This window comes from Anabrus simplex, chromosome 9 (genome assembly GCF_040414725.1).
Source record: "Anabrus simplex isolate iqAnaSimp1 chromosome 9, ASM4041472v1, whole genome shotgun sequence".
Lineage (NCBI taxonomy): Eukaryota > Metazoa > Arthropoda > Insecta > Orthoptera > Tettigoniidae > Anabrus > Anabrus simplex.
In genome coordinates this window covers 18967845-18986006 of record NC_090273.1, presented here as the reverse complement: position 1 = coordinate 18986006, position 18162 = coordinate 18967845, and the positions used below count along the sequence as shown (strand labels likewise).

General features: G+C 39.0%; 1 protein-coding gene across 3 annotated transcripts in view; it reads right to left on the bottom strand.

Moving 5' to 3' along the window:
* The window catches only part of IFT43 (intraflagellar transport 43), a 35582-nt gene that overhangs the window by 13059 nt on the left and 4361 nt on the right, over positions 1–18162 (bottom strand). For all 3 annotated transcript variants that reach the window (XM_067153549.2, XM_067153548.2, XM_067153550.2), the window contains exons 3-6: positions 7893–7975; positions 7760–7792; positions 7032–7078; positions 6663–6735 (exon numbers count right to left, since the gene is read on the bottom strand). In XM_067153549.2, coding sequence (XP_067009650.1) covers positions 6663–6735; positions 7032–7078; positions 7760–7792; positions 7893–7975 — 236 coding nt within the window. The remainder of the gene's footprint in view (positions 1–6662; positions 6736–7031; positions 7079–7759; positions 7793–7892; positions 7976–18162) is intronic.

The window sequence follows — 18162 nt, the reverse complement described above, 5'->3', positions numbered from 1 at the left end:
CGGCAAGACCTGGAAGATACAGTTAATGAGAAAAACATTATTATTATTATTATTATTATTATTATTATTATTATTATTATTATTGTTGGAGATCTAAACGCGCAAGTTGGGGTAGACAGACTGGGATACGAGAACATCACTGGTCCACATGGATTTGGACAAAGGAAACCAGAAGGAGAACAACTATTAGATCTGTGCAGAAGAAATGATCTTATAATCAAAAATACATTCTTCAAAAAAAGAGACAGTCACAGAGTACCAGGGTACAGTTGGGATGGCCAGTATACAACATTGATTGACCATGTAATCACAAATAAAGATGGTGGTAGATACATCACAGAGGTAAAGGTCATCCCTAGTGAAAGCATGGACAGTGACCACAGATTGCTGGTAGTAGACTTCAAACATAAGACTAATGAAACAGAAAATTATTATGAAAAAACCAAGGGTTAAAACTTGGAAGATGCAAGAAGTCCAAATTAAGGAAGAATACTAACTAAGGAAATATGAAGTTTAGAAGCTTCCACCTAATCAATACATATATTTATATATTATTGTTCTACAGTACCGGTTTCGACCTTGTGAAGGTCATCTTCAGATGACAATCATAACATACAATTAAAACATCACAATTAGAATGTCACATGATATGGGTGAAAACATAGTCATTACAATTGTTCTAGCTTAAATAATCATCACAATAACTGATATAGTAATTAAAAACTTGACATTACTATATATGTACATGAATGATGTATGTTAAAATACGTTTTTCTTAAATTATAAAGGTGTCACATAGTATGGATAAAAACGTCATCAATTTGCAAATGTTTTTCATCTTATCTTCGTCTACGTTAATCGGTATGAGAGTTAAAACTTTGCAATACTATTATGTGCACAGGTGATATATGTTGAATGTACAATATTCTTGAATTGTGAAGTGTCCACTGTTCCACATTAAAACTTATGGCTAGATGAATAAAACATTTTGAAGTACGAATTAATTCTTGCGGCGTGTTGTATATGCGACTGTGTTATATGATCAGCCGTGTTCGTGTACTGGTGGTATAATGGCATGAGTTTCTTGAAGTAATATGAACACTTATGTTGAAATCAGGTAGTTGTCTGGTGTTAAGTGCGGGACTTCGTCGATATATACACAAAGCTTATAGTTTATGCTAAGATTGAATTGACCATAAAATACGGTAATATAAATGTAGATAAGTTGTTGTTTTTGTGTCGTGCTTCGTTTAATTTATATTTATAACAACAATTGTAATGACTATGTTTTCACCCATATCATGTGACATTCTAATTGTGATGTTTTAATTGTATGTTATGATTGTCAGCTGAAGATGACCTTCACAAGGTCGAAACCGGTACTGTAGAACAATAATATATAAATATATGTATTGATTAGGTGGAAGCTTCAAAACTTCATATTTGTGAATATAATCAATGATACTAACTAAGGATTCAACAGAGTTTGCCGAAGGGTGAAGTAACCAACGTTAATGAAGAGTAGAAAGCTTTCAAAGACACCTTTGTGCAGTGTTGCCAACTTAGCGGATTTTCCGCTAAATTTGGCGGAATTAGAAGACTGTCGGCGGAGAAATATATCATTTAGCGGACAGCGGATTTTTTGGCGGAATTCTAGATTTATTATAGCGGAATTTAGCGTTTTATCTATTTTACGTTTTAAAAAAATTTGTACTCCAGTCTGTCTCCGAGCTATTCCGTATTTCTTGTCAGGAGCTAGCAGTCACATGAGGAAAACATGTTATATGGTCTTGATGTTATGAGATCATGGTATTATAAATTTGTAGTGCGTGGGGAAGGGTACTTATCTCTTAGCTGACGAATGACGACAGATAATGAATCTGTGAGAGAGTAGCATTTATATTTATGCTATGATGGAAGACCGTTTAATGAACTGGCCTGTTCTGTGTGTGGCCCTTGAGGTAGGGGCTTCACCTAGTTTGCACCCGGCAGTAAAACGCCTACAAGTTTTATCTTGCCGGCTCGCAGGCAGAGGGTTAATCCCAGTGAAACTCACAGATCAGATGAGTGCAGACATTTACTTTTTTTATTATTATTATTATTATTATTATTATTATTATTATTATTATTATTATTATTATTATTATTATTATTATTATTTCCAACTCCATGCCTAAATGGTTAGCGTGCTGGCCTTTGGTCACAGGGGTCCCGGGTTCAATTCCCGGCATGGTCGGAACGCTCCCGGCACTAAACGCCATATGCCATTTCATTATTATTATTATTATTATTATTATTATTATTATTATTATTATTATTATTTGAGATCGGATTTCTTGGCAGAATTTTAGCGAATTTTTAGTAGTATTTAGCGGATCTTGAAAATATAAGTTGGCAACACTGCCTTTTTGGGAGAAGCTAAAAACCTACGTGGAGTTACAAGTTCCATCAAAAGAAAAAAGGAGACACCATGATGGAATGATAGAGTGAAAACAGCGGTGAAAGAAAGAAACCAAATAAAGAAGGCACTGGACAAGGAAAAATAAAAAACAGGGACAAGAACGCAATGAACAAGAAATACAAAGACTCCAAGGAGTATACAGGAACAAGAAACGTGCTGTAAATAACATTGTAAAGGAAGAAAAAGAGAAGAAATGGAATGAGTTTGCAGACAAACTGGAAGAGAACAGTAGAGGAAATATGAAATTGCTATACAGAGTAGTAAAAACAAGAAGCGAAGGGATCAAGAGACCATAAAAGTAATAAAATGTGATGATGGAACTCTGGCACAAGAAGAGGTAGAAATTAAACAAGAACTCAAGATCTATTTCGAAAAGTTGCTGAATGGAGATTGAGCCATATTTGAATGGCAGTTTCATAAAAATCACCATTCTATTACTGCTAAAGGCCTCTTGCGGCTTATCTTTGATTGACTTAACTATTTCCAAAGTAGTACTACAGAGGGCAGCACCCTCAGTTGTGAACAAGGAGGGTCATTCTTTCCGGCGAGACTGTAACTTTATCTCTTTGACTCGAATGTTTGTTGTGGTTATGAGAGAGGAATATAAAATGGACTCCACACAGACCGGAGTTGCTTTTCTGAGCTATAGATGGGTATTTATTAGATTTAAACTAAGCTATTACTGCCATCCTTCTTTTTACTTTGACGGCTAATATTGCAGGTATGGTGATCCTTGTTTTAATATATTTTTCTACGGTTCTGTAGAGATATTCTCCGCTTTCAATTACAGCTGATTGATATGCATTCTTTTTGCTCTGCGGCGTAATTGGACCGCGTGTTTGTTGCTGTTATTGTGATTATGAGATGTTGGTAACTGGGGGTCTGATCAATTCTATTTATGTGCACTACATTCTATAGTATTTTGCCATCAAATGAATGTATGCTCTGCGTGTCGACGCGGAGATCCATTCACATTGTACGGAGTGTGTAAGCTGATAGGTTTGTGCGTGACCACTGGGTCCCTATTATTCTACTGCTAATTGTTTGCGGCGTGCACACTATCTCTGACATATGTGAGACCTTTGTTTGTGAGCACGAGAGTCACACTACGAGTTTGTGTTCAACTTATTGACCGGAGCTACTGCTCGCATTGTATTGCGGTACCGGCAATGTCCGAATGTTTGGTGCGCGCGCGCGTGCGTGCATGTGTGTGTGTGTGTGTGTGTGTGTGTGTGTGTCAGTGAGTGAGGGGAGTGAAAAGATGGCGTATCGGTCAGCTTAATTTTTCCCTTCGATTTTGTTTCCATACCTTCTGTCTGTTTTCGGTACGGTGTTAATTATTTTGCCTTGGTATCTGTCTTGGCCGTTCGCTTGCCCACGAGGCCGCCATGTTTGCTTTCATGTATTCAGGCTATGAGCATGCTGTGATTCTCTTTGGGTTTGAATATTGTTCTTTGGTCCGGAGATGTTTTCTCTCTGTGCCATGCTGATACCTGCATTCCTTTATTTTATCTGCTCTGAGTTTCTTCTCCCGGATGCTTGGGGATCTTATCTTTCTATAGCTATTGTTGTTGAGATGGTGATGGTGTTTGAAGGACGCATATGTAAACAATGTAATGAAATGAAATGGCGTATGGCTTTTAGTGCCGGGAGTGTCCGAGGACAAACAATGTAATTAATCTCGTGGAAAGAACGACCAAACTAATCCGTGTGGATTGTATTCAGATTAGCTCATTATGTAGTGAGATGGTGAGCACGTCGGTAATTCAATATTAAGCTTGGTGTTTGAGAAATGTTGTGCTCACGCATTTACGTTAGTACATCGACTGAACCAAATGAACACAAGTATGTATCCTTTTTATACTTTGAATTGCTGGATTTGTTTTCTTTTTCTTTGAATTTCATTACATTAATAAACCCTCATTTAAATTTTATTGCTAGTATTATTAGTCTCATCCCTGTTGTGCATTGTTGATGAGGAACATTTCCAGTTCAGGGCTGTGTCTCTGGCCTCTCCTAGTCGCGGTCCACGCCTCGAATCTCCCGATGTGCCTATTTTATTATGTCATATATTATCGGTAAGGGAGGAGTGCGGTTCAAGATACAGAAAACATTACAACGGATAGAGGAGAGCCAAGTTGAGGAACCACAACTGAACCACCAATTACATGGCTTGAGGTTGAAAATGCGCTCAAGGGCATGAAGAAAGGAAAGGCAGCGGGCATAGACAAACTAAGTGCAGATATGTTGAAAGCAGCGGGAATTCCAGGAATCCAATGGCTCTACAGACTGCTCAACAAGATATGGGAGGAAAATACTATTCCTGAGGACAGGAAGATGGGCATCATTGTACCTCTGTTCAAGAAAGGAAACTGACAAAAATGTACTAATTATCGTGGTATTACACTACTGTCTAATGTCCTGAAAATATTGGAAAAAATAATAGAGACCAGAATCAGAGATATTGTTGAACCAATTCTGGAAGAAGAGCAGTATGGATTTCAGACCAAGAAGGTCAACTACAGACCTTATATTTGCAATTAGGATGCTAATGGAAAAATACTGGGAGAAGAAAAAGCCTTTATTTCTATTATTTTTGGACACTGAGAAAGCCTATGACAGTGTATCAAGGGAAAGAATTTGGCAATGCATGAATGAACTTCAAGTGCGAGACAGCCTCATAGACGAAGTGAAAATGTTGTATAGTGGGGAAAGAAGTTGCATTCAAGTAGGACGTGGTTTGTCGGACTGGTTTGAAACAAAGAGAGGAGTGCAGCAGGGCAGCTCATTGTCACTACTTCTATTTATTATTGTGATGGATGTAGTAATGAAATCTATTAAAAGGAAGGAATATGGAGATATCAAAGCCTTCACATTTGCAGATGATGTTGCGATCTGGAGTGACTCAAAAGAGGAACTGAGAGAGAGAATGCAAAGCTGGAATGAGGAGTTTAAGAAATATGGTTTAAACATCAGTAAGACCAAGACAGTGGTGATGAAGGTGTATGGGGAAAGAGCAGAACCAATAGTCATGTTAAATGAAGCCCAACTGGACAGCGTTCTAAATTTCAAATACTTGTGTAGCGTTCTATCAAATGACAACCAAGCAAAACATGAGGTGAACAATCGAATCAATAAGGCAACACAATTTTACCACCAGGTAAGACACCAGCTGTGGGATGAGCAAATACCTATGAAAACAAAAATGACATTGTACAAGTCCTATTATACACCAATTCTTACATACAGTCTCAAAACCACAACAATGACCAATAGAGATAACTCCAACCTCCAGGCAGCTGAAATGAAATTCCTACTACGCACTATGATCCAGAAAACCAGGAAAGACAAGATTAGGAATGAGAAAATTAGAGAAGTAAGAATAGATGATTCTCTCCTCAATAAGATTCAGATATCAAGACTGAAGTGGTTTGGTCATATGAAGAGGATGCCAGTTAACAGAACTGCAAGGAAGGAATTTGACAGAAAAGTAGAATGTCCAATAACGGACCATTTATATAAGCAGAAGATAACCTGTGGGAACGCCACAAAGGAAATGGATAGAATTAGTTAAGAACGATGTACTGCTGAAAGGTCATGATTGGGACAAGTTGGTGGAGGAGGAATGGTACAAGGAAAAGATGAGATGGAGGAGGCTCATATAACACACCCGAGAAACTGGATATGGTTTAGAATGATGATGATGATGAGTAAACCACCAAGAGAACCACACATTTGTGCGTAAAGTATTTATAGGATTTCTCTATAGCTATGCTATGGCTATGACCACACACCATTGCTGGTGCAGCAGTACTGTCATAAATCTTCATGGAATTTTATACAATGCTTTAATGGCATGCATAATTCATTTCTGATTTTTAATATCTTGTCAAAGCCTATTGCAGGCTATGCTTACATTTAGAGTGTGTTAAACATTATACATATGATGGAGATAAGTAGATTTAGTTATACAGAGTAAAAGAGAAATAAGTGTCTTATGAAACAACAGTTAGTCATGTCATTTTTATGATGTCAGGGTCAGACTTGTAGATGCAGAAGTTCCCACATGCCTAGAGGACTGGGAAGGTGTTAAGACTTGCAGACTGAATGGTAAAGGCATAAAAGTCTGTACTAACACTAAACTAAAACATAAACAAATGATTGAATAAACACATCACTATCATCAATGGAATATACTCACGAGGGAGCATATGCTATTTCAGCTGAGGCCTCTGCTGCTGCCATTTCATCTAAATCAGGGATTACAGGAATATCTGTAACAAAAACACATCAACAAGTTAATTCATGACTCATATGACAAGGAAAAAAAGATTAACTGCAATACATCCTGAGAATATTAAAGTTTTCTAGAACAATAAACGCCACTCAGCCCGACACAATGCAATTAACATGCTTCTGTTTAGAGGAAGAAACTGAGAGAAAAACTTATTTTTCTTGGAAGGGAAATTAGAATTCAAAACAGTTCAAGGGTAAAATACTGCAATTATTTTTTACAAAGAGAAAGAAAGCAGAAAAATAGGTTTAAGGAAGGAGGAGCAGTAATACTCACCATCATCAAAATCATTGTCAATCGTCTCTGGAGACCGAAACCTCTCTCTGTAATTAGAAAAATAATAATAATTACAACAGCATGAGATGCTGAATCAAAACTGGCAGTTATCTGTATTTATTTATTTAGCAGACAGCAAAATAGAAAAAGGAATACATTACAATTAGACCTACACTATTAAAAATCTATTTATAAATGCGCAATTTAATTATTTAGAAGGGCCATGCGATAAACAGATGCATCAAGTTAAGGCTGAAGACCTTATTTTTTCCCAATTTTCATACAGTGCAGAAACTTGGACAATAAAAAAGCAGATCTGAAAAGAATAGATACTGTTGAGATATGGTCATACAGGATGGTGCTAAAGAACGAATGAATCAATTCTCAATGAACTCGATATTACAAGAGGATTCTGTATAGTAATTCTTTGGTCATATAGTACATGAGCAAGAAGAAAACCTGGAAAAAGCTAGTGTTAGGGAAAAGTTGAAGGACAAAGATCTCAAGGAGAGTTAAATACTGTATATAAAGGGGAAGACTGTACTCAGCTTGAAAACAAAGGCACCCAGGATTTGTCATGCCCTGATTTAAGTGTTGATAGACTAAAACTTTCTAGCAACAAACAATATATCAAGATTCCATGTTTCACAAGTCCTACTGACTGAGATGATGTACAGTAAACTCTCACATGATCAAACATGGAGGATGTATGATATTCATCAACTTACTGTTCAATTAGGTTACTGCTGGCATTCCGTTTCCTAGAAAATAACAAGAAAATAAAGTTTTAAATACACAACTTAGAGTAAGATATTTTAAAACAGTAACATAATCGGACACAGACAAAAGAGAAAAACTTACTTCCCTGATTTAATAGCTTCATCAGCCCAGCCACCAGTCCGTCTGGATCTTGGGGGAGCAGTTGGCAAGCTACCATCTGGAGACTAATATTACAGATATTCATGACTTAAATTACATTCAATTCTCACAAGTAACTAGTTTACATTATTTTATAAGTCCAAGATAAATTATGAATCATCATCATAACACTTAAAAACATGACATACACAAATGAAATAATTCAATACATGAGCTGACAGTTTGATATTCTTTGACGAATGTACAGTGGAAGTTCGGTGAAAACACTACTTCCTGGTTCATACTCGCATTGTTTACCAAGACTCGGACCTATAGGAATGGACAGTGCTGCCAACATCGGTGATTTCCCACTGAATCTAGTGGCATTTAGGTAGTGTCTAGAGAGGAAAATCATGGTTGGTGATCAAACAAATTTTTAGAGGTTTTTTGAGTCAAAGTAGCAATTGTTCTTGTACAGGAAAGACTGAAAAGAAGAACTGGACTTATGGAAGTAGATACAATGCCATACTACATAGAACGAGCCATTGCTTTAGTTTGTAAGTACCTGGGGCAAAGTTCAGTAAGTCAAAAAGACAATCACAAATGTTATTTTCATGGCAGAATGTACAGGAATGGAAAATTACTAATATTTAAAGATATCATGGATCAGAAAATGGCTTCAACATTTTTAAAAATCAGGCACATGACAAATATCTCTCATCACCTTCAACAGGATTTTGCATCTAAGGTGAAGTCAATACTGAGATTAATATTAGCCTAGATTACAAATTGGATTTTAGCCTAATGATGAAGCCTAATGATTGAATTAGCTTCAAAAACTTTTACCCAATGCAATCAAAGTCATTAAGAAAGTGTTTAATTTATAACATCCCTTATTTTTTGTTTTACATGGAAAAAAAAAACAGTCAATATTTAACCCGGCATTACTCGCTAGGTCTTTATGTGCGCCGTTACTCGCTAGTAAGTGCAGCGCTCACCTTTATGTTTAAAGGCCATAATATGCCCATATAAAGATGGAGGTATTTTTAATATGTCAATATGAGGTATTTATTTATTTATTTATTTATTTATTTATTTATTTATTTCGGAACGAGGCCGAGAGGAGTGGCACCACTGCTATGCAACCAAGCTTGCATTTGAGAGACAAGTGGGTTCGAGCCCCACCATTGCTGTCCTGAGAATGGTTTTCTATGTTTTTTTGTTTACACTTGTTGACAAATGCCGGGACAGTTTCTATCCATAGGCCACGGCCGATTTCTTCCACCTCCTTACGTAATTTCATTCACCATCATTTATTTCATGTTCATTAGTTCCTCAAATGAGGTAGGCGTCATGAAGGGCATCCGGCCGTAAAACAAGCCATATAAATTCATCTCATCTCATCTTATCCCCAACCCTGTATCAAGAAACATGACTAAGGGACAGACAAACAATGTATTTAAGAACATGAATACCTAAATTTACACAAATTTGAGATTGGAGGAGTATACTTAGTATGAACTAATTACTGCAAAAATATAATCTCGTCGCCATAAGACCTATCTGTGTCGGTGCGACGTAAAGCCCCTAACAAAAAAAAATAATCCAGCAAAATAGAAAACAAAAATTTTACACAGTCAGTCATCACTTCTGTTGCTTTCAGCATCTTTCCTGGAACACTTTTGCAAATTTTGTTTCTGGGTTCAAACGTATGTAGCGGGACCATGGAGGTCCCAGTTGATAATTCCATCCTTTCCTTAATAATTTCGTATGGCTATTTCTAGCCGAATGCAGCCCTTGTAAGGCAGACCCTCCGATGAGGGTGGGCGGCATCTGCCATGTGTAGGTAACTGCGTGTTATTGTGGTGGAGGATAGTGTTATGTGTGGTTGTGAGTTGCAGGGATGTTGGGGACAGCACAAACACCCAGCCTCCGGGCCATTGGAATTAACCAATGAAGGTTAAAATCCCCGACCCGGCCGGGAATCGAACCCAGGACCCTCTGAACCGAAGGCCAGTACGCTGAGCATTCAGCCAACGAGTCGGACTCCATCCATTCCGAAAACAAATGGAATACAGCCTTCAAACAACGAAAGTGTCTCTTGTTTCTCAGAACTTGCAGATGCACCGTTTCAGAGTTATGATCACTTTTGTAAACTGCATCTGTTTCATTACATTGTTCAAGTCCACTTCCTCCACCGTTTCACCAAAACACAAAAACACCTGATCAGTGGATGCCATTTTTACTTGTATAAAATCACTAGCAACAGTCACAGCATAAACATTTCACATTAAACACAAGCATAAGACAAATTGACTTATTATAATGTGCGAAATGTGAGTAACACTGCTACCCGCTATTGAGCACACTGCTCACCAAACATGCACTGTCACATCTAATAATAGATCAACGGTCTTGGTTTTCAAAGATAATGGAAATAACCGAACCTCTCCTTCCTAACAATCTGTTTGAAAGGAACAGGGAGTTTCAACAGTAGAGTAGGGTTGGGCACCATGTCCCTGTTTTGGCACACTGTGCCGGTGCACAGTTATGTTCCGCTGTTCCGGAACATGGAGCGTCAGTTGTTCCGAAACATTCTTAAGCGAGACCGAGACAGTGACTCGCTATCCCGTCAGAAGCGCCACTATGCACTGCCCTTCCCCCACTAGCTGACTTACATGTGATTAATCTCATTATATGACCATATTGAGTTCAAAATATTAAAACTTTTTACAATTAATTTATTTAAAACAACCTATTCAATACTTTACAGTCTTTTAAGACTTATATAATCATTCTAAGGTTGTAATGGTACACGTTTCACCTGTCATTGCAGGCATCATTAGCCATAAATTCTATACTCTCTGTAAAGTATTGAATAGGTGGTTTTAAATTAATTGTAAAAATTATTAATACTTTAACACTAGCTGACTGTCGATACCGGCAGTGTGCCGCATGTGCTGGAGTGTTCCGTGTTCCGTCGTATCCTCCTTCTGTGAGTTCCGTTGCACCGGCAACTGGCCTTTGGTACATGCTGATAACTTAATGTGTTCTGTTTTGTAAGAGTGTTTTCATTGAAGCCTAATAAATCGTACCGTACGAAAGACGGTAAATTTTGAATAATGTCGCACTGGAGTCCTGTTTACGACTTTTTTTACTAGAATAAAACTGGATAGAGTGAAATGCAATATATGTTCTTCTATTTTGTCAGCAAAGGGATCTTCAACCGGCAAAATGACGAGACATTTGAAATTCAAACATCCCACAATTTTTATTTCTGTTTGTATAGTTTTATTTTTAATCTCCTGTTCTGCATGTATATACTGTTTAATTTTTATCTTCATGTTCTGCTTGTACATTGTGTATGTAAATAGAGTACTGACGAATGTTTCTTCAACTGTGCGAGTATATTTTTAATTGGTGGAAATAATATTGTGACATTTGTAAACACATCTACTGCCAGTGTAATTGTGACAGGTGTATTTTTGAATGAATGAAAACATTCTTATCCTAAAAATAACATTTAGACATGATTTTCTGGGTGCCTATTTCAGAATTCCCACTACTTTTTCACGTGCCATGAAGTTTTATCCTGGCCCTAATTACTCACAATATAGGCTGATACATTCAACTGGTAAAATATCCTTGGATTAGTTACTTTTAAACACCTGGACTGCCATTGTGACCGTGTTAAGTGTATTATTGGGCGCGAATTTCAGTGTTCCGACTGTTCCTTCGTGTAGGATGCTAAATGATTTATTTTGTCACCTATTCAATACATATAAATTTTACAATTTAGGAATTTATTCTTAATTCAGTATCTTCAATACGGACAACAATTATTTTTATCACTTGTTCCTTCATGTTCCGTGCAGCTTTACGCTGGCCGTCACACAGCACATTCCTACTGCAGAGCATGTCATGTTGACTCACGAAGTTCTCTCTGTCGCGCAGTAACAGTCCCGTGTGCCGTTACACTGTACAGAAACACTCCACCTCAAACTCCTGATGTTCCGAAACAACTGACTGTTCCGGTCTGCCCAATCCTACAGTAGAGGTCTTGTAACATTCCAACAAAAAGCAATATACTATGGAAGTCAGCATCATGTTAACCATGCGAGTAACCACGGGTTAATAATACCGTATCAATACTGAAACCTTTACAACCAGCAACATAGAAATCTCAGGATTCTTCTCAGAACAGGGTATTGCTAAACAGGGGCCAAGAGGAAGACCTGGAAGAGGAATATCTATCTATAAACCATTGCTTGGGAAAACCGTATACACTTTTCGAGAAGATGACACAATAATAAGAGAAACAAATAAACTGACAGTTATGGGTATCTATATACAGTAGAACCCCTGAAACCCACAGAAGACATCATAACAATTACAACAGGGGTGCAAAAATGTTCTCTGAATATATTAAATATTAAAATATTAAATTAATGAGCTATAGTAGGATTTTTTTTTTTACAATTGGCTTTATCTCACACCGACACAGATAGGTCTTATGGAGATGATGAGATAGGAAAGGGCTAGGAGTGCGAAGGAAGCAGCCATGGCCTAAATTAAGATACGGCCTCAGCATTTGCCTGGTTTTAAAATGGGAAACCACAGAAAACCATCCTTCAGGACTGCCGACAGTGGGGTTCGAACTCACTATCTCCTGAATGCAAGCTCAACAGCTGTGCGCCCCTAACCGCATGGCCAACTCACTCGGTATGTATAGTAGGACTATTACCTGCTTCTCTTCAGTTTTAGGATGCACCTCGATCTCTGTAAAAAAAAAAAAAAAAAAAAAAAAAAAACCCTGGTCTATGTCTGATAAAATTAAGTGGTGGAAAATAAACCAGCATTACACTCAGCTTTGCTATTTGCTTCACATCGCACCGACACAGATAGGTCTTATGGCGACGATGGGATAGGAATGGCCTAGGAGTTGGAAGGAAGCGGCCGTGGCCTTAATTAAGGTACAGCCCCAGCATTTGCCTGGTGTGAAAATGGGAAACCACGGAGAACCATCTTCAGGGCTGCCGACAGTGGGATTCGAACCCCCTATCTCCCGGATGCAAGCTCACAGCCGCGCGCCTCTACGCGCACGGCCAACTCACCCGGTATTTTTACACTCAGCTGAAAATCTCTCTCGGCCCTTTAGTTATATAACATGGGCAACATGTTAACGAGGCCTGAACAACAATCGCTGAACACATAAAGACCTGTGCCATGACCATCGTGGGTACAGCAAAACCTGGATGTTGTTTCATCAACAAGGAGGTCTGGTGGTGGAGTGAACATCTTCAAGAGGCCATTAGCCTATAAGACCTGGCTCAATTCAGGAGTTGATGCGATCTTCAACAATACAGATGGCGATAAAGTCACTAGCAAAATAGGTAGTGGCAAAAGCAAACTCAACACCCCAGAGGTAGCAAAATATATTTACCAACTAGTGAAAAATTGTCACTGTTTCACAGAGGATATTGGACATGTCATGACCATACAGGACCAGAAAATGCTACAAAGACCAACTGAGATCCTTGACCAATGGAAGAAACATTTCGAAAAAATCTCCAATGAAGAATTCCTACATCTGCCAATGCCAACAGTAAATTCTGTGTATGGTCCAGCTCCACCCATCATAGATGCTGAAGTAGAGGTCGCATCTGGAACGAATAACCTTCCATCAGAGGTATGGAAGATGCCTGGACCACAAGCAGCTACATTCCTGGCAGGACCTATTCAACAAGATCATTCATGAAGACTGTGCCCCGTCTAGTTGGCTTACCAGTATTACGATTCCCATCTGGAAAGGGAAAGGAGATGTCAGAGTCTGCTCCAACTATCGAGCAATTCATATGCTCTGTCATACAATGAAGATCTTTGAGCGTGTCCTACACGCATGCCTTCGCGACATAGTTCACACTGCCCCAAACCAATGTGGCTTTGTGAAAGGAACAAGAATGATCAACGCTATACATGCAACACGTCTTTTGATAAAACGTCACAATGAAAAAAAGAAACAACTCCATATCACTTTCTTGGATCTCGAAAAAGCCTTTGACAGGGTGCCTCGTGATCTTATTTAGTATGCACTCAGGCTGCATGGTGCACCAGAAGTATATATTAGATGGATCCAGCTTCTGTATCGGAATGCCACCAGCTCTGTCCAATGTTTTACTTGAATGTCTGCACTATTTCGCATTCAAATTGGTATTCATCAGGGATCGACTCTATCTCCGCTTCTATTCATCCTGTCTTGATACACCATCAGCAGAGAAGTGTTAACACCACACGCTTGGACTTTACTCTATGCTGATGATCTTATGGTCACCTGTGAATCCCGTCAAGATTTGCAACAACTAGTCCAATGTTGGAAAAACTCCTTAGACAGATACAGCCTGCGACTTAACGTCGGGAAGACTGAGTACCTAGAGTGTGGGGTACAAAGTGATGGATCAATTAACATCGACGGCGTTGCGCTGAGATCACTTATCCAATCGGATGGTGACACACTCCCAGATTTTCGAAGCAGAATCAACACTGCCTAGATGAAGTGGTGCTAAGTGACAAGAGTCCTTTTTGAACGGAGGGTGCCAATGTACCTCGAATCCAAAATCTATACAACTATCACTAGATCAGTGGCACTGTATGGAACCAGTGTTGACCAATCATAAGGATACAAGAACAACAGTTACATAGAGAGGAAGATGCTTCACTGGCCAATGGGACTCACTAGACTGGACCACACCAGAAATAAGGATGTTCAGATGGCATTTGGAGTGGCCCTAATCCCTGGTAAAAAGCAAGAGAATTGTTTGCAATGGTATGGGCAAGTGCTACACAGAAACAGTTCTCCAGTTGCGAAAACGGCATTAAACTTAAGTCGTGAAGGCTGCAGACCACGAGGGAGACCAAAGAAGTGCTCGATCGACACTCATTACAAGTAATATATGACATGTTTAGCACATATTGTCAAATTTGAACAGTTTAAAGATATTAACATTAAAAGTTCCACCTTTACAATACTTACAAAAGCTTTTATTCTCAAAGCAAAGTTATAGGTAGAGGTTTCGTCCCTCTTGGGGACATCTTCAGCCTAGCGAAGAACGAAAGTTAAAGAGTAAAATTAGCATATCAAAAAAGGTGTTATATACATGCCTACAGCAACTCAAATTTACATGGTCTTAGTGTGCCATTCGACAACAAAGTGGTGACGTGAAATCCATTTGAAACATCTCATCATTTCTCAAGTATAAAAGAATGTTACGTTTGATGACACACAGGTTAAGACAGAAAAATCATGACTAGTAGTTCGGTCTTGGTTCTATGCGTCTGTGAATTCTGCACCCCTGCATTACGATAACCTTAGTGAAGACAACTCCAGGAAAACACATAGCGGGAACCTCAACTGAAGAGTTGACATCAACTATTTTAGAACTAAAGAACTGATTCAAACGATGGCAGAACGTTTCTCAATCATCAAAAAGACAAACGAGATGACGTATTTTGCACAAAACTGCAGCAGCACGATTGGCCTATTTTGTGCAGGGCAGGCCATTTCAGGAATGTTACTGTCCACAAACCATTGCCTCACAGATGAAAGATGAAATGGCATATAGCTTTAGCGTCAGAAGTGTCTGAGGACAAGTTCGGCTCGCCAGGTGCAAGTCTTTTGATTTGACGCCTGTAGGCAACCTGCGCGTCGTGATGAGAATGAGATGATGATGAAGATGACACATACACCCAGCCCCCATGCCAGCGGAATTAACCAATGATGGTTAAAATTCCTGACCCTGCCGGGAATCGAACCCGGGAACCCTGTGACCAAAGGCCAGCATTCTAACCATTTAGCCATGGAGCCAGAGCCTCACAGATGCAGTTTTATGACAGGGTGCACTGTCATGCAGATACAAACATTAATCATCTCCGAACTGTTCCTCTATTGTACGCAGTACACAATGGTTTAAAATGTGTTCATATACTTCTGCATTTAGAATTTTCTTAAGCACTATAAGGGAACCACACCCTAACCACGAAAAACACCCAAATACCATAACACCACCTCTTCCGTACTTCACTGTTGGCACTACACATTATTGCAGGTAACATTCTCCAGGCATTAGCCAAATCCAAACCCTTCCATTGGATTGCCACAGGGTACAGCGTGATGCACCATGCCAAATCACTTGTTTCCAGTCATCCACTGCTGAGCGGCATAGCTCTTTACACCACCTCACTGTGTCACTTAGCAGTGACTACAATGTTTGGCTTATGACCAGCAGCTCGACCATTGTACCCCATTCTTTACAGTCACTGTGCTGGCTGGACTGCTGGGTAGCACTTTGGAACTCACAAGTGATTCCCTCCGCTGATTTCTGAAGATTTTTCACAGCCACCCTCCATAGCCTAATGCTTGACTGTCCCTGTCCATCATTAAGTTAGGTCTGCCTGGTCTCGGTTTAGCTCTGGTTGTTCCTTCGCATTTCCACTTCACAATCACATCACCAACAGTCGACTTGAACAGCTTTAGAAGGATTGAAATGTTCCTGATTCATTTGTTATTCAGATGACATCCAATGACTAGTCCACATTCCAAGTCACTGAGTTCTCCTGAAAGATCCGTTCTGCTGTTATTACTTCTCTCCTGACAAACATAATACCCCCTCCTCCTTCCTACGGGCGGGTCCGCCTCTCGTGACATCTAGCGTTCAATTCCGTACCACATACTAGTGTCCGGATACTTTTGTTCAGGTAGTGTAATTTTGAAGTCTATACAATATAATCTGACAAGATATGTGCTATTTTATTAAAAGACAAGCGACTTCAGAAAATTCGGAGCCTTTGACATTGTTAGCCCGAGCGAATCCAGGTACGACAGTTAGTAGACAATAAAAAAAATTCCTGAAAGGAGTCCCAATAAATACAGTCAACAATTTCAGATATCTTTGTTTAACCTTGCAGACTACGAAAACTTCCTTCAGGATTCACACCAGACAAAAAGCAGCAGCACTAAGAAAGCTATTCACAACATCAGAAACTTAACCAGACTCTCTCTTGTCTCTGCCTTGGCTTTACTTGAAACAAAGATCATCCCTATCCTCACCTATGGAATAGAAATAACCGAGTGGCTCAGACGGATGAGGTGCTAGCCTTCTGACCCTAACCTGGCAGGTTCGATCCTGACTCAGTCGTGGTATTTGAAGATGCTCAAATACATCAGCCTCGGGTCGGCAGATTTACTGGCAAAGAAAAGCATTCCTGCAGGACTAAATTCCAGCACCTCAGCATCTCTATAAACCATTAAAAGGGTAGTTAGTGGGACATAAAGCCAATAACATTTCTTCTCATTCTTTTTCTTCCTGATACATTTCTGCTTATACAGGTCATTCAGTCTTCTCTTTTTTCCCATAGTCTATCATTCATCACTGTTTCCCATTGTAGTCCTCTGCGATTTACATCATCCTCCACCCGATCCCTCCATCTTGTTCATGGTCGTCCAATTGGTCTTCTTCTAGATTCTGTCCATTCAAGAACTGTTCTTGGTAATCTTTCTTTTCCCATTCTTTTGACGTGTCTGAACCATTTCAGCCTATTTCTCTCCATAGTTTCTTTTAGGGGGTTGATCTGTAGCGTGTTTCGCATTGTTTCATTTCTTATCTTGTCCCTCCTCATTTTACCCAAGATTCTTCGCAGAAAGTGCATCTCTGTCGCTTGTAATCTACTTGGATTATTGTTTGTCCAAGTCCAACATTTTGATCCATTGGTCAATATTTGAAAATAATATGATTTATATATCATGATTTTTTCTTTGGTAGGTAATTTCCAATTTCTAATTAAGGATATAAGACACAAATTTGCTCTGCCATCTACAGACGTAGATAGAAGAAAGAAAGAGAAAATGGGAGATCTGGCTGGATTTCTACACAACAGAGAACATGCTAAAGTGAACTTGGATCAGCACAAACCAAGAGCTTTGCCAATTCACAAATACCCTTGCAGTACACGATTATCATAACAAAACATGCGAGATGGTCTTACTGTGATCCAGAACACAGATGTGTTTGTGAATTCTATGACCGATATCATGTAGGGAGTTGTGAGAAACATGCAAGTTCCATCATAGACTTCTGCACTAACTGAAACTATCCAGTTTTACGTTATGCACAATTTGTGTGCATTATCATTTAATATTAATATTTAAAACATATAAGTTACATAAAGTATAATAAACTGGCAAGGCCACGGCTTCCTTCCCACTCCTAGCCCTTTCCTG